General features: G+C 40.9%; 1 protein-coding gene and 1 long non-coding RNA gene across 3 annotated transcripts in view; one reads left to right on the top strand and one right to left on the bottom strand.

Moving 5' to 3' along the window:
• Window positions 1–22,343, bottom strand: part of afg2a (AAA ATPase AFG2A) — a 52,319-nt gene that overhangs the window by 17,586 nt on the left and 12,390 nt on the right. For both annotated transcript variants that reach the window (XR_013328611.1, XM_077732645.1), the window contains exons 12-15: window positions 20,365–20,574; window positions 19,035–19,088; window positions 18,190–18,269; window positions 16,452–16,578 (exon numbers count right to left, since the gene is read on the bottom strand). Coding sequence is in view for 1 of the 2 variants with exons in the window: in XM_077732645.1 (XP_077588771.1) it covers window positions 16,452–16,578; window positions 18,190–18,269; window positions 19,035–19,088; window positions 20,365–20,574 (471 nt within the window). In the remaining variant the exon portion in view is untranslated. The remainder of the gene's footprint in view (window positions 1–16,451; window positions 16,579–18,189; window positions 18,270–19,034; window positions 19,089–20,364; window positions 20,575–22,343) is intronic.
• LOC144207268 (uncharacterized) lies at window positions 10,217–11,766 on the top strand. The gene is made up of 4 exons (XR_013328612.1): window positions 10,217–10,473; window positions 10,639–10,713; window positions 10,886–10,925; window positions 11,120–11,766. It is a non-coding gene; the product is annotated as an uncharacterized LOC144207268 (long non-coding RNA).

Genomic DNA, 22,343 nt, shown 5'->3' with positions numbered 1-22,343 from the left:
GATACGGATGGGGGTGTGAGTAGGTGCGGGGGTGTACCGAAAGCTAAGGAAATGAAATAAATAACACACAGATGGATGTTATATATATATATATATATATATATATATATATATATGTAAGTATATATGTGTGTGTATGTATATATATATATATATATATATATATGTAAGTATATATGTGTGTATGTATATATATATATATATATATATATATATATATATATATATATATATATATATATATATATATATATATATATATATATATATATATATATATATATATATATATATATATATATAATATACATTTGTGCATGGGAGGTCATGTTTTTGGCATAACAGGTTATATTTATGTAGATTGTGTTATAAAAGCACCCCACTCATCTCTTTACATCCTGAAGTAGCTTTTATTAGGGATAAAGTCAATATAAGTCATTGGGGTGACAAGTGGGATTTTTTTTTTTATCCTTGCTGACCATCTACTGCTCTTTGGTTTGTTTGATGTGCTCAACCTTTGAAGTGGGCCTACGGGGTCTATATGCTAGGGTTAAAAGTTGAGCCACCCCACACATGCACCATTTAAGACATTGCAGAGCAGCTCGGGGAAGCCAGATGAACGCCACACCACCTCCTCACATTCAATTTCTTTTTTGGGAGTCATTATTTGGACAAAAATACGAGAACACCTGGTGCCATAAGAGAATGTAGCGATGAACTTAGAACCCCTAACACACTGCCAATTAAATTTAGTGTTTTCCTACTGTGTAAAGGGAGAAAACAATGACAATGCCAGATAAAGTCAACTTCTGATTGTTACGAATAGCAGTATTTTGGGGGTTGATCGAGTAAAAACTAAGGTTTAAAATGATCTTGCGTCAAAGGCAGTGCCAATAGCCCTTTTCAAACTTCCCATCATTTATGTTTTTTTGCTATCGCTAGACCTTTCACAGCGACATGGGAAAAAAACTTATCTCTGGTGTGTAGAAAAGACAGTTAAAACTGAAGGCCATAAGGCATGAGAACAATTGTGTTTACATTCGACAGCAATGTTTTGCCAGACCGGCAGCTTCAAAAGCAGCATTCTGGGGAAGACCAGCAATATTTTTGGCTGTGGGAATTGTTGTGACCTAGCTTTGTTGAGTGGGAACAAAAAAAAGCCCTTTCCCCCAAGACCAAGCATTGGAATGCTGAACAAAATGGGAATTCCTCCTCATGAAAAATCAAGGCAAATCAGCATGTGACAAGAATTTTGTTTATTTCCAATGGGAATATTTTGAATCTCTTTGGTGAGATAACTCATTTCACACCATTCTTAAATTCAACAATCTTCAAGATTATAGAGCTCGTCTGTGGGAATTTATGTTTGTCCTACCATAGCACCTGGGAACTTTGCTGGCAATGGGAAAGAGTATCTTGAAACGATTGAGATACAGCAAGTAATCGTCCCGGTGTGCAAAGTGACAAGGGCCTTTTTCCACAAACTATTTCCGCAAAACACAGTTTTGTCCAATATAACCCAATCAAGCACTCCTACTTTCACACATGATAATTGTATATATGGAAAAGATTTCACCAAAAAGTCTATAGCCAAAGGATTAACATAGTTCCCGTAGAGCAAGACGAAAACTCTGACAGTGATCAGGGTCACAGAGAGACCATTTGGGTCGCAAGGGCTGAAATGCAGCTGGAGAGCTCGAGAGTGACTACAAATAAACACAGCAGCCAATCGTGTAAGGATATGGAAGACGGCAAGTAGACACTCAAAACCTTTCCATTTCTCCAAAATAGCAGAAACTAAAACAGTGTTATCCTCCGGCAAACTTCCTGTCCTATCAGAGAAGGTCGAGCGTGGAGAGACTGGTTAGTCACACAGCGAACATTGTGTTACTACTGAATAGTGGTGATGGGAACATGATTATGGGGCATAAATTCCATTCTAGTTCAGGGATTCCCAAAGTCTGGGTTCACCCTAGGGGGGTGTAAGCATATTTTTTCTCCACAAAACTCAATTGTGTGAAAATCACATGGCATCCAGTCTGAAAATTCTGAGAGGTGGCAGTGTGTAATGGATTTAAAAAAACATTCTTCAAAAAGTACTTTTTTGTTGCTTATTTCAGTGTGACCATTTTTGTGTTAAATAGAATGCAGGAGAAAATTCAACACACACACACACATTTCCTTTACTTTAGTGGTAGTTAAGAGGTGTCCCCGATGAGCTCTGGTTAGTAGCAATACAGAAAAAAAAACGAAAAAAAGAACAGGATGTGTGGAGCTCCCAAGGCTTGGAACTTCCTCTCCCAGAGTTCAGGCAGCTCCCAGCCTGGAGGAACGCATTACTGATTTGGCATCTGCAGCATGCACCCCCTTCCAATCCCTTCCTCAACAATTTAAATCAACAGAAATAACAACGACCCACCCACCCCCCCCCCCCCCCCACACACACACACACACCTCCCTTGGTACTTTTTCTTCTCTGTTTTACATCAGTGAGGGCATTGAGAGTGCAACCGTCCACACCGCCAATGAAAGTGGCTCTGGTGCCAAGTTAACTCTATGGCTGTAGCAGCCTTGACAGAAATTCAGGCTGAGACAATACATGTATTGGTGACATTTCAATGAGCTTCCCCCCAAAACGCTCGCAAATCCTTTTATCTGCGTCACAAGGTCGCTAAAAGCATTGGACATTATCCTTCGTACAACTTCCTGTTTGTCGAGCTTTAGTTGTCACAGGAAATTGTGCTTTCCTAAGCCTACATGTTTAGAGTTTCAGTTTTTTTGACTTGGTCAGAAACATTAGTGTAATAATGAAGAGTGCCATTTCTGTAGTCCTTGTTGATTCACAATATATTGTAAGTGTAAGTTACTAGTTGTTTTAGTTTTAACTCTACAATTAAATGAAATGCTTCAGGAAAAGCAGCTTTAGAATTTAATGCAGTCAGCTGGAGGTATGACACATCTCCCCAAAAACACCTCTGCAAGAGGTAATCATGATGACTTCAATTAGCTCTTCACCAATATGGTTCCACTCGAGTTGAAACTCGACATTAACCCCATAAGAAATGCAGCTGGGCGACAGACAATCCAAAAAATATACAAGCAAAGCATATGTACGTATAGAGTATGTGTACGTGCGGCGTGAAGGGCCTGAGAAAAATAAAACATATGTGCAGGCGGTGCAAAAACAGGGCCGGGGGGCATGATTAATGACGCCAACACTTTGAAGACAGGAAGACACCTGGTGACCATCTTGTCTTGATGGGCCATAGACAGACGGGAACGCTTTAGTGTGTAGGAATTAGCCACGATAGCACAGAACAACCCCCTCATCCCCAAAAAATCCCCGCGCCAGATGGGTACTAAACCCGTGGGATTGCGAAGGAATCAAGGAATGAGACTTCCAATATGGCTGCGTTAGCCCTGAGAATGATTGATGCATTGGTTTCCTGTATTGACTGGTGATTGCACTAAAAGGCTTCCCGGACAGGCGGAGGCGAATGCCGTGAGACTAATTAAGTGACGGGGAATGTGTATATTTTCCTCTAACTTACAAACAGCTATTGTTCCAGAGTTAACAGTAAATAGCTGGTATCTATAATGTCTACAGAAACCAGACGTACGTGACATGCATAGTAATTATGAATTTTGTGGTTTAAAAACCCCAACAATCATATTGAGAAAACATGTTTGATTGATCGCTAAGGAAACAATTTCCCAGCCTTTGAGTTATCGCAGTGCAGGATGCAGCAGAATTTTTTCCCCACCAGAAAATATTTGGCCCCCTTCATGCCACCGCTAAACAAACAGCTGACCGTACACTTTCCAACCCAAAGTGGATAAGAATTCACAATAAAAAAAATAAAGAAATATTTTGTTAAATTCCCAAATGGAGATTTTATAGATATATGACATGCCCAAAACAAATAACGCTAACAGGCCCAATCAATCCCATAATTTTAAGAGGATAGGGATAGGTTGTAAAAGTTGGGATTTTTAAAATGCATTGACTAGCTTTGTTCAAATAGGACAGCATTGTTAAAAAAATCCCTAAATACACTTCTTAGGTATCACATAGGTTTTGAAGTCTGATCTCACGTTCAAGATGTACTTTGTTTACCTAAAAACACGCACTTGATTCAACTGACTGTTCATAATTGTCAACCTTTGCCCCGCTTTGAGGAGAGGCAACAAAAAAAGAAGCGAGAAAACAGGCTTTGTGTTGCCGTCTGGGCTTCAAGGAACCAACTGTTCCCCCCGTGTCGGATGTGCTATGCATGTTGAGGCGGTCCAAGCTTAAGGGCCGCTCTGTAATTAATGGGCAGGCGGCCTTTCCTCTCTGCCACAGCATCTTGGGCTTAAGGAAACAACTATACACACATCTGGGTTACTGTGTGGTGTTCCTGAGCGTGCCATTTTTTGGTATGTTTAAACATTTCAATGCTTAAGAAATGCACAAATTGTACTTATAATTTGTGCAACTGTGTACAACGGCCACCTCACAGTTCTGAAATAGAGGGTTGAATTCTTGTTCACTCGCACTTGAGTACGAATGCATTTCATGGCAAATGCTGAATGCTGCACCTGTCTCTATTTTCAGCATGACCCAGCATAACGGCTCAGATCCCCTTCCGCTCCCGGCCATATTTGCTTTTCTCATTTCCCCCCCCTTCTGCTGCACAATCAGGAGGGAATTATCCGTCTTCCGGAAAGAGAGAGGAGAGCAAAAGAGCGATAGAAAGAATGAGGCGGCCCACAAATTTGAGATGGACTTGATTGAGCCTCGAGGCCATAGGGATAGAGCCCACATCCGGGATGCTAATTCTAACCATAACACGGATAACATGTGTTTTGCGCAGATTTGAGACAGGCTCAAAGTGGCCGCTACCTTCTTCCACTGCAAGAAGCCATTCTTTCTTGTGGTGTGTTTTGTGGCTTTCGAACCCACTATGTGTGTATTTATAGAGGCCGGGTCATGACATATGTGCATTGACTGCTGCTTGTTCTTTTTTTTGGAACACGAGAAAGCTCCAGACTGGCTGCTTTTTGACAGTTTAGGAGATTGGCTGAAGGGGGCAAAAATAGGGATCCTTTAAGGCAAGTGAATATTTTTGGTCATAATTTGAGCTTTTTATAATTATACATACACTTATACATTTATAAAATGTTAACAAAACAAACTGAAAAATATTAAAATAAATACAAACAAATACACACCAGATACGGACTGAAGTATCTTTCTAAAGCTGATTCTCTCAAAAACAACAACAACAACAACAACAAAAAAGATTATCTCTAGAAAAATTGTTATGTTATACTATACTGTTTTGCACATTTCCTAAACTCCATGTGGAAGGCAGGGGGAGAACATTCACTTTGAGTAAGGTCAGCCCCTTCAAGCATTTGTGGCGGTCTGGAAAAAACATCAGATAGAATAAGGGGGAATGCTTGAGCTATTTCCTCTTCTGTTTTGTTTCTCTATCATTCACCAGAGAGAAAAAAAAATTGGGAAGTGGAGGGGGACATTTTATTCTCCGTGGAGTATCGTGACCATTGTGGCCAGGCAGGAAGCAGTGACAGGAAGATGGAGGACGCACTTATACACTGATCATGAAACTTTTCAATGCTCCAAAAAGTATGGAGTTCGGGCCTTTTGGGGAAAAGTTCATTGTAGTACACTGAGCATCAGTTGTTACCACACAACCAGTGTACATTAAATACGGTATTCAAACTGCAATTTCTTGTATTCCAGGAAAAAGCTATGAAAAGGTAGATGATTTATTTTAAAGAAATAGTGCATAATTTACATAATTGTAAATGAACAAGGGGGCAAGTCATTTTTCTTGGCCCTGCAGGACTGGGAATGCTTTTGAATGATGAAAAAGGCCTAATGTATCCTTGTATGTTTTCTTCTTTTAGTGCAAGCTCATCTTACGATAATGGAACAATGTCAAGCGCTCGTTCACACAAATATACAACATTAATGTGGAAATGAGTCTTGTGGCTTTCTTCAGGTGCTCGTTGTTTCCCCAAAGCAAGTCAGTTAACCACCCAAACCACTCTGGCATGCTGTATTGCACTTCCCCCACATTCGCAATCCACAAAAGGCATTGGCGGCAATCCCATGGAACTCAATCCTGGAAACGGAATCATTTGTGCAAACTTGCTGAAAACAGCAATTGAACTATTTGAATGTTTCCCCTTTTTATTATACATTTCTTTCTGTAGCAACAAGTGGAAAAGGATGGTGCAAGAGTGTAGCCTCAAACAAGGCAGCGTTCCCGGAATGCAGGCTGGCAGAGCAAAGCCAGCTCTTCAAATATTGCTGATGAAAACAAAATGGATGCAGTGTGCTGGGCACGCAGCTTCTAATTAGTGGCTTCCGTCTTCCTAATTGCTTTTTCTGTGTCGCCCCCTCGTTCAAGGATTGGACCAATTGGCTGTGCCACATTTAGCATGCTTTGTTTATCTTAGAGAGAAACCGTACACCATAATCAAGGCGCAAAGTGAAGGTTTTCAATGCAGAGAATAGTCGAGTCATTCCTTTTTATAGTTGAAGGCTTTTTTCTGCTTTTAAAAAGGGAATAAATTGGTATTGGCACTGGAGTTAACCTCAGGAAAAGCCTGTACGCTAACTATATGTTTGGGGTCATGCTGTGCATACTGGAGGCAAGCCTGCTTTTTCTTTAATAGCCAGCTTTAAAACATCCCAAGTTGGTTCTAAAGAGGATTTTTTTCCATGTAGTAAATGCATGGAATTCTGCTAGGATCATTGAGTCAACATTTAGGCCCACTCTTTGCCTCTAATCTCAATCAAGAGGTATGCATTTATATGGTACCTATTATGATTGCTTGACTTGTTATTGTCATATGCATGAAATGGCTTTCATTTCATAATTTATATGCATATCCCATAAAACAGATAAATCCAGCAACCAATTGGTTCTTAGCAGAATGTGATTCATTTCCCCACAATGCTGATAACTGGCATCACAAACCTGAAACTAATGAGAATCGTTTGTCCCTAGAATGTTATTCGTTTATTTTCCATTCCCATATGGAAATACTATACACACCACCAACATTTGTATTTAAACAAATCTAATAATTCCAGCCACAAACATGTTCTGTGTACGCTCATGTGCTGCTTGGATAATAAACAAAAAGTGAGCCTGCGGTTAAGAATAAACAGTGCTAATCTGTAACACCATCTTCCATCTCGTACTTGAAGAAAGAGGCTAACATCACGAGCGACTGTATTTACACGACGATATCCTTCTTCCTGTAGAGGTGAGAATTAAAATAGCATCACGGGGAGATTTACTCCCAGACGGAGTCACGTTTGTGGCACGGAACTGTTGCTAAATGTGTGTGGTCTGTTAGAAGATGTATGATACCACGAAGAAAATGTATTACTTTGTGCGGGGAAATAAACTGCAGGTGAACTTCATTTGTGATTGGACTGTGGGCAGCAAGAAAACAGCCCAGCATTAAGCATCAAGCCCTTTAAAGCCAAGACTGAAACAAGACCAAGATGGAAACTGAGTTCAAGGTGTAACAAAGATTTAATCTTTTGGGAGTCAAGTTCAAGACTAAGCCCAGATCTTAAAAATGTGGTCTTGAACAAAACCCTGGACTTGAAAGGTTTACCTAAGCCCATTCGGAATTACCACAGCACACTTGGCACTTCGGCTAGCCAGAAGTAATACTTTGTAAAAGCTGCTCAACAGATTTATTGAAAAGGTGATTAAGGACAGTGAGCGAACGAAGCATTACAGAATAATAGAAAATACATATGGAGTCAAGTATTTTCAATTCAATGGCTAAGGTATGGCACTGTTATCAACACTTCTTATCATGGAGTAAAACTAGTTCCAGGAGGAGACTATAACCAGGGTCCTCAATAAATAGAAGTGAAACGACAAGGATAACCTAGAAGAGACCAGGGATACTAAGGTTTTTTTGTTGAGGAAAAAGATCAGATCAAGAGTCTACGAGTCCTCTGCAGTAAACTAGAGATTATGGAATATACTGTTGTAAGTCAAAGCGATATATCAAAATCTGTGAGTGAGCAAAAAGATGCAAAAAGGAGTATAGGTGTACTGAAAATGGCTGAAATTGCAAACAAGTAAGAAACTCAAGCATTTTTACCAAGTAGAATAATTCAATGCAACATTTAGCACACAGTAACTACTGCGTGATTTAGTGCGGTTCGATGAGAAGGGAGGAAGGGTAGCAAAGCAGCAACCGGATAAGCCATAAAGATGGCGGAGATATGCAAGAGGGGAGGAAATGGAAGGATTTGAGCGCTCCTCCATTCTGCTCCCTCTCTCCTTCTTACTCGTTCTGTCTGTTTACAATTAGCATGCCGAGAATGAATCTTCCACGAATGACCGCTCAGCTGGCAGCCCCCCCGACTAGTCAGGAACAAGGGAGCTATTAGTGGAGGAGCTGAGGAAGGAAGGAAGCGGGGAAAGCCAAAAAAGAAGGCCGGCCAGCTCCGAGGCCCATGTAGAGGGCTTGGGAGGGAAGGGGAGGCTTCGGTGGGGGGGATCAGAGGAGGGCTTAGCCGCACATCTCCCGAGGCCATCACCACAAGGAGAAGGAAGAGGAGGAAGATAAAGGAGATTAGTTCAGGGATGTGGCCTGGAGGACAGTGGTGGATTTAGGCTGGGACCTCCCCACGGCCCTTTGACACCATAACACCCCCCCTTATCCAACCAGGAGAACCACACCCCAAGTCACTAGTTACTATGGGGAATTGTACATTTTTTAAGAATTATATTATCATGCAGTATTACTTAAAAGCACACAGATCAACAATGGGACTGCAAGGCCAATAATGTAAAAACAAACAAACCAATGGTCAACATTTCCGTTCCTAGATCCTAGATTTGTTTTGATGTTCTCCAAGGCAGAAGACAAAAACTGTCCTCAGTTCCTTGTTACTATTTTGGGGGGTAAATTTCCTTCCATTTCAACTCCAGCAAAAAAAAAAATGTATACTCAATTGGATTTAGGTCAGGGGAATGACGTAGCCATTAACACTGAAATGCCCCCTAAAATTAAAGGTGAACGCAATGAGGGCAAATCTTGGCCGCTTAAAGGCACACATTCAAGATTACAATTGTATGCACAAGTCACATGTCTCCACGTACTATACACATTCTTATTGCATGCTTTTAATACTTCATAAAATACCGTTCTATTCCTTTTTTTACAACGACGTCGAGATAACACACGCAAATCTAGAGTTAGGCACAAGCTCCAGCAAACAGCCCCCCTTTCACATGGCCATTCATCATTGTGAAAGAGGAAATGAAGTGAGGCTTCTGCCAAGAAGCAGCGGGAGGCCCTGAGAGATCTCAAAGACCACCGCAGTGTTTCTGTCCCTATTTGTTGTTGTTGTTTTCTCTCTAACAGGGTCGATAGCTAACTAGCACAACAGGACTTAGGAACTGGAAAAACATGGCATCGCAGGACCACAATGTTTATCAAATTGGATGTTGCCCAAATGTTTATGTTTGGACACCATAAAAGCAAGGATTTTTTTGTGTATGCACCAAAACACAATAAATGGTTGCCAATTGTGGAGGGAATTCATATAGACTTGACATAATCACTGATTTCTATGTAGTTTGAAAGTAAACTTGAACTGGGAGTGGTAATAAAGTGATTGAGGCGCTGGGTTTCTTGGCTGAAAGCTTAAGTTGGGCCATTGGTAAATGGAGGTACTGGCGTATGGCAGATAATAGCCTGTTTGTTTGTTCGTTTCCCATTTGCTGAAGTGACAATGTAGAAACATTACCCCCTCTTGTCAGCATACTCCAATTTCAAATCCCCTTCAAAAGACAGAAAGCTTTGACATTTGTAAGCAGCCCTTAATGTGGCATTGGGAAGTCCAGAGCAGAGCGACGAGCTCGGGGGCTTCGGCAGGGGATGTTTGGAAGGTACAATGAGGGCATTATTTGTTGGCCCCGCCAGCTGCTCCCCAGCCACCTTCTATTTTGTATGAGTGCATCCGGATGTGGGCAAAGATGGCTCCTTGTTTTTGAAGAGGCTGGATAAAGAGGTCAGGGCATAATACCATGTAGTACTTTGTACACTATACTGACAATTTTAAAACTGAAGTCTGCAAGCCATCACATGGGAGTCCGCAAAACAATTTTCAAACCTGGTCCAAAATCCTTGGAAATTATTGTGAGATAATCTACTTAAATCTGCATCCATAAATGCTATTTGCTTAGTTTTATTTAAGACAAAGGCTAGCTAATTCCAAGATAACTAGGAATAAACATTCTTGTGAGAGGGGGGAGTGGTGGAAAGAAAACTGTCAGCTTTGGAGCATTATTGCAGGAGGGGAGCAGCCTTTCATGAGAATAAACGAGATTTCCTGAATGGAGAGCATTCCAAGGACGCCGGTGGTCTCGGCTTGCCAAGAGGCAAGACGACACATGCTGAAGAATCGTCTGCCAGGTAACACAAAGAACTCTCATTTCCTCTTTTATAACACACGCACACACAGACAAACACACACACACAACGAAAACTAAATGTGGTGAATGGTTTATTTTTTGGGATCTCAAAGCCCTGCTTAAATGTCTTAAGCTTCTTTTACGAAGAGATCGATGTGTTTTTCAGACTAGTTTCGAAGGTGGAGTACCTGAGTCATTGTTCTGCATGACAATCACGCCATTTTCAGAAAATCAGAATCAGGTAAAAAGACATTGGGTTCTTAATAACTATTCATACATTTTAAAGAATTAAATCTAATCGCTGCCATCCCCTGTCAAATTGGATTAAATGTCTATTGCCATCAATGGCATTGAAACATTAACCCAATGACAGCCTTCCCAGTTGAAATTGATTTTATTTTGTAATTGTCAAGGGCGGTGAATGGCTTAAGGGCTACACGCAACAGAGATTATGTGAATACCTCCATTTAGTGTTGTAGACTTAACTCAAGCTATTTAATATTTTCTGAGAGCAAATAAAAACTCGACCATAGTTGGCCCACGCGCCATATCTTAGAGACCACAGATTTAAACAATGCCAGATTTTACACGTGGTTAATATATACATTAATTGAGACTGCAAACAACTTGAGTCCGTGTTTTTGCAGAATGTGGCAGTATCTGGGTACGTAGACACAAACACACACACACACACACACAAACTGATCCTAATACAGCTCTTGAAGTCTGATACTTGCCTGGGGATCCTCCATGCTGAGACACACAGACTCACACACAAAAACGCACATCTACCTTCCTATAGAGATCATCCATATCCTATTACTTGCTCACAAACACACTCAGATCTTCTTGGTTTGTTACCCTGTTGCACAACGCACAGAGCGCAGATGCTTGCTACAAAAAACAAAAAAAAAGTAGAACACTGTGTTCCGTTTGGACCAATGATAAAAAGTCTATCGATAACCGTTCTCGGACAGCGTGTTCCCATTTTAATCCTTTCTGACAGAGGCTGCAAAAATTCCGCCCATCTTGACTCGTCACAAGGAGGATATGATAACATTAGGAAGCAAAAGTGCAAGGTTCTGAGTTCTGGTGATTATACGCTCTGGGGGAAGAGTTTCATCAAAAGAAAGACTGGCGTTTCACTGTGCATTCCTTTATGAAGTTGGCAATTAAGAAATGTGTATATTACACGCATATGTTTCGCTCTAGGATATTTAACTTGGGTTTCAAGCAAGACATTCCTCCACTATATGATTGACTTAACATGAAAATAAAGCTGACAAGGATTGCACTAATTGCTATTCCTTTCTAATTTCAACATTGTAAGTCCAGTCACCGAGTGACATAACAGTACGTTATCCAAATTCGATGTTCTCAAAAAGTAGTGTGTTTTTGTCAACCCACAAAACATGTTGAAAACTCCTGGTTTCCATCTTGTTAACCCATTAAATGTCTTTGTAGAAGGTTACAATTTGTCCCTGGCCTGAAAAAGTGAGCAACACAGTTGATTAAGATGTGGGATGCAAACCCGCGTAGCGGCAATCAATGACATGTGCTTTGAATACAAAGCAGGAAGTCAAAGCTCTGATTTTGCCAATATCAGCATATTTACCAAGCTGTCCGCTAATTACACGGGGGTGCAATTGGAGCGTGATTGCAATTAGCCAACGTCCACACCGGTTCTGCAGGGGAAAAATACTGGCAGATGTCCGTGCTGTTCACGATGAATGTGCACCTTTATCGACATGGGGCACTTGTTTGAAAAAACTCGATGTGTAACTCAAGGCCTCGTGCTCGGCATCATTTGAACGAATACAAGAAGGCGAAAAAGTCAACTTGATCCAAGAGATAGAAAAGACAGAATTGATTTCAATTTAGTCGTTAAGTTACCAATAGTTGGAGCGTGCATATACAAAACTCATACGGGCAGGTTTGCAGAGCTTTTAACTCAAACGAACATTTTTGAATTTTTTTTAGAAACAAATCAATTGAATGACGCATGAATCATTGGTTTTTTTTTCCTTAGGGACTTTTTAAAATACTTTTTTTAAAAGGATTTTTGAAGACATATAGCACTAAATATGTAATGTGCTGTAGGCAATTTGCAGGTCATGTTTGGCTCCCTCTCCTGTAAAGAACCAACACTGCTCTATACATTTATAAAAACTATACTAGATGGCTTAGAAATCCTAAATCACTAACTCTGTCACTTCAGTGCTTCCATAAATAAGACATTTTGAGAGTAAAGCAAAATGTTACACTCAATCGTACGCTGCACGATGATAAAATTCTCTTCCTGATAACATTCATTTTTCAAACCACTTATCATTACAAAGGTCGCAAGGGCACTGAAGCCAATACATCATCAAGTGAAAAGCAGACAACACCCATGACTGGTCACTAGACAGTAAAATGCATGATAACGAGAGTTGGGAATCTTTTGAATATTAATAAAAAGCGACAAGATGTTTTATTTTTATTTTCTAGACATCGATTATTAAGAACCCAATACCAAAGAAAGAAAACAAAAGTATGAACTATTCCTTCATGGCTAAAATTCATTATTTCTTCAGGACCCTTTATATATGCATCATCCCGCAGATTAACATAAAATGCATTGTTAAATGTCTTAAATCGAATGTAGTCAGTTTACATCACTTTGCATCAAGTGGACTTTTTTTGTGCATATGCTTGTGAGCTTTGGCGATCTGATAAGTGTATAGTTGGTCACTCATGGTCCAAAAGAACAACAAAGGAAAAACAAAAACATCTGCCAGCAATTTGTGGCACTGTAACCAAACAAACGACCCAAGAAAACACCAAAGAAAACTTTGCCTATCTACAAAGCTACCACATTCATCGCTTAACTAAATCGAGGGAAGTCAGTCAGTTACAAAATGATCAATTGGCAGCCCCCCTTTCAATTGAATCAAATTGCGGGTACGGGAAAAGTGCATGTTTGAAATTCCCGCAGATTGATTCGATATTTATTTTTGCTATCCACGCCAAGGAACGCACATCGCTGCGCTGCTTCCCCGCGCCTTGTTTCCAGCAGATGTGGAGTAAACAACAGAAAACCGCACATTTAGTTTCCACTCTAAGGAAGTGTGGGGACGGTCTGTTCTAGGTTATTTGGGCTTTGATTCCGCCGCGTACCATCTGAGGATGTTGCCATGTTGCTCACAATTCTTTGCAGCTCATCGGAAGATCGCAAAACTGCCTCGGACATGATCTCCACGCGCTGAGTAAATTGAGTACAACAGAGGCTTTTTTTTTAAATGATCACATATATTTTGCGAACAAACTAAATGAAATATGGAACAAACACCCTGGAGCGAAATGGATAATGCTTGGCTTTTCCAAATGTTCTGTTCTGTTATTTGTCCAGTAATCCAAGGCCTCATTTTAATGCCTAACTATGTGTTGAATTATTAATTTGACATTTAAAACCTTGTTTCAAAACAGTCAGTCCTATTTTAGTTTCAAAGAGAAACTCCAGCTTCAAACCCTGACTCATTCTTTCTGATAAACTTTCCCAGTTGACATGGATATTTGAATTGTATAGCCGCCAATAACTCTTTAGCCTAGATTGAAACAAAAACCTGATTTAAAACCCTAAATCAGACTGGCAAGCCAAGACCGAAACCTCAACTCTGGCTTCAAGCCCTTTTTTTGGAGCCTTGAATGTAGCTCTAACCATAAAACCCCAAAACGGTCTTGAAGTTCCACTTGTTCAAAACCTTCAACGAGTCTTTCCATCTCAAAGTTAAACATCATGAACACCCTCTTAAAACCAAACTGCAAATTAAAGCTCAACCTTGGCATAAAATCCTTATTTGAAATCCCAGGCAAATACAAGTACTTCCCTAATTGAGAGTGTCAATGATCCCCAAAAACAACGAACTTTCCTCTCAATTTATCTCTTGGTAGGGAAGCTTGAGTGATGGACAACAGATCCACTCCCTCCCCACTGGAATCAATGTACTACTTTCTCCACTTATTTCCTATTCCTGCCCCCAACTTGAACAGCTGAGGCCCCCTAGGAGCCTCCTCCCCAACGCCAACAGCTGACAATGACTGCATTGACACCCGGCTTCCCCCATTTGTCTTCATTCGCACCCCTCCCGTCATATCCAGCCATTTGTATTGGAATGGCCACCCGTGCCTGCGGTGGTGAAAGTGGGTAGGTGGTTGAAACCCATAAGGGGACGCATGAGTTTTGGGGTGTACGCCAAGGGGTTAGGTAGTGTGTTCCATATCCACATGACTCGCTATTGCATCAGTTAGCATTTATTTCATAAAGCTCTATCTTACGTTGACAGTTTTCCACCGCAACATAAGTGACTGCGAGCCCATTTATGAGCAATACACTCAGTTAGTGGGGTCGAAAGGGGGTGTAATGTGATTTCTCAGCTGCCTGGGAGACCACTTCCTGAGAGGCCCGCTTGTGGAGGCGAGATGCATGGGGCTTCCCATCTGTTCAGGCCGGCAATAAAAAGCCTGACTGACCTCCCCTACCTAATAGAGTAGCCCCCCACACCCGACATCTTTGGAAATGTTTGTCAGTTTGAAAAGATTTGGAAATGAGCGACCGGGCGCTTGTCGAGGAGAGAGAGAAGCTTCTGTCAATCCGCCCTTGCAGCGACCGATCCATTCTTTACACAGGAAAACTTGGGCTATGTAAACATTACAGGTCAAATTAGATTTCTTTTGCAAATGTGTGACACAAATCAGATTGTATCATGTGAGTGTGATTCTTATGTATGACTGCATAATGCATGAAAAAAAATCTGATTTGAATGTGTGTATACATATCTACATAGATGAATAAATCCCTTCATAGACTTTAAAGGGAGTTGATTTTGTGCTTTTTCCTTATCAGACTGTTTTATATACCAACTAGTGGGGTCATCTATACATGACAAGACAATCTTATAATCTATTTCCCAATGAAACACTTCCTCCCATCACCCATGCAAATATATTTGCAATGGCTTGGAGCCAACGAGACAAAAAATAGACAAGCCGTCTGCCCTTTAAGAAGCGTCAGGATGTTCTCCTTCCTGTGTGCCTTTGAAAAGGCCCAGACGTGTCCTTTGATCAGCACTCAGGAAATTTCATTAGGCCCGAGATGGGCGGATAAGGGAGCAAAGAAAGCTGCTTTTTTTGTGGCCAGGAAAGAGGTAGGAGATAAAAAAGAAAGGAGGGGACGAGTAGAGGAAGGTGGGTATTTGCCTTTCAAGGACTAATCAATGACAAGAACGAAAAGTCAGAGTCATTATCTTTAAGTGACTAAATCAAGATGCTGGACTCGATTGGAACACATGCCAGACAACACGTTTTAGATTGTGATACCACTCAATTTTCATTCATGTAAAAATGCTTCAGTGTGTGTGTGTGTGTGTGTGTGTGTGTGTGTGTGTGTGTGTGTGTGTGTGTGTGTGTGTGTGTGTGTGTGTGTGTGAGTGTGTGTGTGTGTGTGACATGGTATATTCCCACCGTAAATATCAAGTATCTAGGACAATGGATATAGGTGTAACTATGTGGGGGGCTCAGAGTTCTCATTGTACAACATTCACAAATATACACACATAATAATGGACTTTAGCATTACTTATAATTGTTTTGTTAGATTTTAAATATTTTTTTCTTGAACAGATTAAACATGAATAAAATGGTAATAAATTATTGACGGCCCTTGATGTCACATTTATTTTGATTCTGAGCCAATAACTATTTTAACATGATGGGTAAAATTTCAACTTCCATTTCAGTTGTGGCAAAATGGTCAAGATTTTCTCATGCCAATCGTTGCATTCATCCAAAGCAAACAAAGCAACGAGAGATTTCCAAGGGGAGAGTGAAGGGAGAGGCCCCTTTAACCTCATCCATCAAGTGCAATAGTTGCAGAGGGAGAGGTGAGGAGGATGGGGGCATATCAATCATCGACCAAAGGACTGCCTGGCGTGTGTTTACCTTATCGATCATGTCCGGTCGGTTGGTGGCGGCCAGCACAGTGACGTCGCTGAGCTGCTCGATGCCGTCCATCTCTGTCAGGAGCTGCGCCAGGACTCTATCGCCCGCGCCGCCCGATCCCGTAGAGCTTCAAGAATGATGGAGAACACGGAGGAAAATGAGCGTAAATGACAGAACGTGATGAACGACTGATTTGAGCGTCGGAAAAAAACAAACCCAAGTCAATTTGGCCCAAGTATCTGTACTCGGATTTAATTCGTGAGTGTAAGAACATTTGCCGCCTCTGGAGTCAAATGATGGAGTAGGTTTGAAGAAGTAAACAAGTGTTGAAACAACAAATGTGCCCAAAAAAAGACCCCCTTGATGGATGGACGGTTATACTAGGAAACTTCCCTGCAAGAGGAAGTGACATCCATCACTTCTAATTGCTAATATTCATCTTGTAAAACCTGTAGTAGGCATTTGAATGTGCTCACTTGTGCCCTAGTAACAGGTTCTTTCATAGGTAAAAAGGGAAAATAAATTGCTTGGCAGCTGAAGTGAGCCAAACTGCCAGTGATGTCATCAAAAGCCACCAGAGTACTTTTGCTGCTTAAGGAGAGTCAATATGGGAAATCCGTTAGCCCCCCCTGACTTTTATTTTATCTTTTAATATTTATTTTGTCTTCAGTTTTGTTAATACTAAAAGTATAATTCACTTATTATATATATATATTTTTTTCTTAATATATATGTATTTTGTATACTTTATTTGACTATGCTGACATGTTTGTAATTCCACTGATATCAACTGGAAAAAATTGCATTCATTAATTGTTTCAAAAGTTGAAACTGGGGTCATTAAAAAAATCATATTAATAATTCCTGTATATACTCATTAAAGCACATGGATGGAATAAATGATATTTCTTCAGTTCTAACTGCATCATGCAATGTTTGTCCATTTTGTCCCCCTCCGTTCTGTGTGTGTGTTTAAAACTCCAATTCCTCCCATCGGGCCTCCCTTTCTGATTTCATCCCACGGGTTTGAACTCGTGGCAGGTCGGTTGACAGATTTACAGGTGCTACTCATCTTTTTACATGACGGTGCGGGGGAATGGATGCGCACGCGCCACGAGTCAAACAGAGGTGGTCCGCCTGTGTCAACAGTTTTGAAAATCCCAGGGAGGGAACGTTTTAGAGGCCAGCCACTTTATTGATTAAACATGGCAGGAAGTGCATGTGCATAAATAACTGCAGAGGAGGGGAGACTAAGTCACTGTCCTTTAACAGAGAGGGGCTTTAAAGAAGTCGGCGGCTTTTGCGTTATTTATCGACTATTAACAATCGGCATCTGTCTGTCTTTCGATTTTGTGGTACTAGGGACCACACTTTGAGTCCCTGATTTAGACAAGATAGAATTAGATGGATTTGACCACTGCCTGTTGACAAAGTGGGCCTTTTGGTCATTTCCACGCCACATATTTGGCCACCCTTCCACCCCCATCCGCCAGGCCTAGCGGACAATGAAATGTTTGTGTCCCTCCATCAAACTAATAACACCCCCTCCATCCTATTTCCTCTGCGCCACAGATGTGCCATCCCATTGAAGAAAAAGGCCTCCACTATGTCCACCAGGACTCGAAAAGAGGACGGCTAAGAGACATTCCATTTGTCACCGAGCAGACAATGACTAACCCGCCTTTAGCCTCCACCGAGAACAATACTCTACGCATCATTATTATTAGCCCACATTTACCTTCCTCTTTCTCCAGCCAAGGCGTCAATCTCGTCGAAAAAAACAACGGAGGGTGCGACGGCTCTGGCCTTCCGAAACACCTGCAAGGTGGTGACAATGGGAGAGGAGAGACGGAAAAGAAGATTTAAAAATAGCCGGTGGAGGGAGCTCACCCTCAGCTGGCAGCAAGCGTAAACAGGAAAAATAGCTCTGGGTAGCGTCATAATGTGCGTCCAAGTACATCTGACGTAAATTGTTATAAACAATATGAACAGTAATAGTTCTAGTGGGTTCTAGTAAACAATCTAGCAGTGACTACCTGCTGCTTAAAACGGATTGGTCTTCCGGTGCCGTCATTGGCAGGCAATGTGTATTAGAAGCCAAAGAAATGGTATTACATTACTAACAAGGTTAAATTACACTTGAAGCAGTCATTAAAATTAATGTTTTAATTTTGACAGTGCTCTTACATTGGTTAAATTTACGATATGTATACACTATGTCCAAGCAAATATAGATGTAAAGCATTCCATTTTGACAGCACTAATTGTGAAAATAATTGGTAAGGAAAATGAATGAAATAAATGAAGGAATTATTAGAAACCAATTGTTTCTTAGCACATGAATTATTTGCTATTTGCTGTTACTTTGTTTCTCTTACAAAAAAAGTTTATGTTCTTCTTGTGTTGTGTTATTTAAGGTTCTTCGCACACAAAAAAAGGTTTTCACATTGTTTTAGGTCTGTCACTTACAGCAAAGTAAAACCTGAGCCAGTACACAAATTTGCTGAACTATGTAAAAGTCAGAGGTGCATGAAAGCTATGTCTTCTCTTTCCGGTCTGATGGCAAGTAAAAGCATGTCTAACCTCTCTCACGGCTCTTTCAGACTCGCCAACATACTTGCTCAGCAATTCAGGACCCTGAAATATCAAACACATGGATGTTAGTCAGCTAGTCTTTTCAGACATTTGGAAACACAAAGGTCAAATATTTGGCCATTTCCAGCAACCTTACAATTCCAAGCTATAAAAATGTCATTTTGATAGTATCATTTGGAACAGCTCATTTATATCCCTGGATTTTCTGTCTGAGTGCCTTACGTACTTTAGAAAAGAACCCGAACTCATTCTTTTCTTCTACATCAATGTTATTGACTAAAACTCAGTTTAGATTGGGTGGATAAAACGTCCACTTAGACCCCCGGTGAGAACTTCCTTCCTCTGAAGTTGCCCCTTTCAACACCTCCGGGGCAACACAGTAGAGGACACTTCAAGTCGCAGTCTCCATGTCTGCAGTTAAGTGTGCCGGCTGACTCGTTCCTCTCAGTGGTTGAGCCCAGGTCTGCATATGGTGAGTGATCCTGGCATGAAGATATGAGCTGAGTCTGTGTGTGACTACTATACGCTTTTAGAACAACTTTGTGAGTAAAGGTATGGCTGTACTTTAATGGTGGAGAATTGTAAAACCAGTCAGGATTTAACAACTCCATTTTTTGTAAGGAACGGTTGGCAAACCCAAACGACAAGAACTGATAACAGGCGTTGTTTTGAGTTGAATGAGTTGACTGCTTTTACGGCAAACTCTTTGAAAGACAATCACTGGTCAACAACTCCGAAATTTGGCTCATCCATCTCTGTCAGGACGATGGGAATGAATGGAGGTAAGGAAGGAGGCTGAGGTGACAGTGGTTGGGGGGGTCAGAGGTGATGAATGAAAATGGACAAACACGGGTTCAAGGGTCACACAAGGAAGCTCTTTGCACAGGAAATGGGGCAGTGAGACGTCCCTCCTGGGTGGTTAGGGTGAAGCATCTTCTCCAGGATGTTGATGGACATGTTAAGACCCCGTAAGGATAAATGAGGGGGGGTTAAATACATGAAATAAGAATGATTTGATTCATATTTGTCAAATTGAAAGACAGAACTTCACTAACTTCAACTAGTTTTGTGTATGATGTGCAAGTTTGACTGCTGGTAATTACTAATTGATAGTTATTTCATTTTAAAAAGCATAATCATTTGTGTAAATTGCAAAAAATGACTTAGTACGCATCTATCGTGGCCTTGAACCTGAACCATTTTCATTTTTCATACCTATATCTATTAAGTAAATATCTACAGTTTGATCTTGCTGTAATAGGAGTTCTGTAATTTAGGAAATTACTGCTTGAATAATAATAATAATACAAATACTCACTTTAATGGCCAGGAAATTGAGGCCACTTTCGTTGGCCAGGGCCTTGGCTATCATGGTCTTGGAGCATCCTGGCGGTCCATACAGTAAGACCCCTTTGGGAGGCTGAATGCCCATGCGAGTGAAGGCCTCGGGATGCTTCAGGGGCCACTCCACAGCCTGCTTCAGTTTCAGTTTCACATCTTCCATGCCGCCCACGTCGGTCCAGCGAACCTGGCAGTGGTAAATTGAGTTTTAGGATTAGTCATCTTAAAAAACTGAAATTACAGTGATAAGTGCACTGATTTTTTTCCCCTTCTGAGCTCACATGAATCAGAATATCTTTCATTACCGATACAATCGCCTCCAAATGGTAAAGATCCGAACAACACAGGGAGTATTTCTATTAAATTGAAGCAAAAACTGCCTAACTCTTGTCATATTGTTTAAAACATTCTAAAATTGATCCAAGAACAATTTCAACATTTTCAACTCGTATCTCAAGAGCACCTCCAAATCATCCACAGAGCAGACAAACAAACTGATCATATGCAAGAGTCAGTCTTTCAGACAACAAGAATGGAGTTAAATTGTTCCATATGAACAAAAACCTTTTGATACATTAGGAGGAATATTTGAAAGGACGTGAGGAACTGAAAATTCCGGTTGAATTATGAGAAGATGTGAGAGTCAGCCAACGGTCGCATGTCTGAACGAGGGCGAGAAGCCAGTATCCTCCCAGCACGAACCAATCCACGCGCGATCTTCCGATCTCCGCCGTGGTAGAATTGTAATGCGTTCGTCCATTTTTATTAAAATCACCGTGCATTCTTGCACCGTTAACATGAACTCTCAACATCTGACTTGATTCACATCGGATGGCTGGCCCTTTTAAAAAATAAAAGGGAAAAAAAAATATGAGCTTGCTATAGTGGTGCCAAAACCAGTTTCCACTGATGGAAAATAAATAGAAGAATGCTCCTGGCAAAATGCTTATATCTTCCACCTGTTTCCCAGATGGGGAACTTATCCGTTTCCAAAGTCATAAATGCTTGAGGGGGAAAAGGATTACAGGCAAGACACAAACACAAACGCAGAACAGAGCGGCTAAAAATGTATAATAGCGACCTTGCTTTTATAATAAAAAATCTTTGCCACAACACAGGTTTTACCCATTAAAGTTATTTCCTTGTCTGCTATTAGCGGCATTCGACATCAAATCCATTTGAACTAAAATTGAGCAACTGATCACTGCCAAACTTCCCAGTTGAAATGGATTGGCTGTCTATTCCTTTCATTGGCAACTAATGAGTTCAAGTTGCAACCCTGTATATGGTCTTGTGTATACATGATCTAAAACATTGTCATTAATGAAGACTAACTTTGTTGAACTCAATTTTACAATTCTATAAGAATCTGACACGTGAAGTCGCACTGATGTTCAGCAATTACTCCTTGTCTATTAACCAGGACTTTGGGGCCCCCTATTGGTACCTTGAAACCCAGAATACTTCCTTCTATTGTTATTACCAAGTCATCATTTTGCTCCTTATAATTTAATGTTCAAATTCCTACGTGTCTCTGACTTCCTTCTCTGTCTTCGTGCCAACATAAAAGCCCAAATTAATCACCCCCCAAAACACATATACATTCATACACACACACACACACACACACAGCGTCAGAGGTAACACATCCCAGGCCACCAGCGCTGTCTCCGGGGAACGAAGCACCTAATGGAAACCTGGCGTCTGGCCACATACTGTAAATACCAAGCAATTTATGGACAGCGCCGAGTAAGGAAGGGGGGGCTTGCACGGGGCTGGGGGGGAGGTTCGGACGAAGAATGAGAGGAGGCGAGGGTAAGAGAGAGACAGGCCAGAAAGACAAAATATTGGTTTTGGCAGCCAGGATTGAAAGAAATTCCAAATCAAGATTTCAAAGAAGAGTGAATGACACCAGTAGTATTGCAATACATCAATTGCAATATGATTTGAGGCTTT

Source organism: Stigmatopora nigra, chromosome 14 (assembly GCF_051989575.1).
Source record: "Stigmatopora nigra isolate UIUO_SnigA chromosome 14, RoL_Snig_1.1, whole genome shotgun sequence".
Classification (NCBI taxonomy): Eukaryota; Metazoa; Chordata; class Actinopteri; order Syngnathiformes; family Syngnathidae; genus Stigmatopora; species Stigmatopora nigra.
Note: the sequence above shows the minus strand (reverse complement) of the source record. Positions and strands in the feature narration are given on the sequence as shown.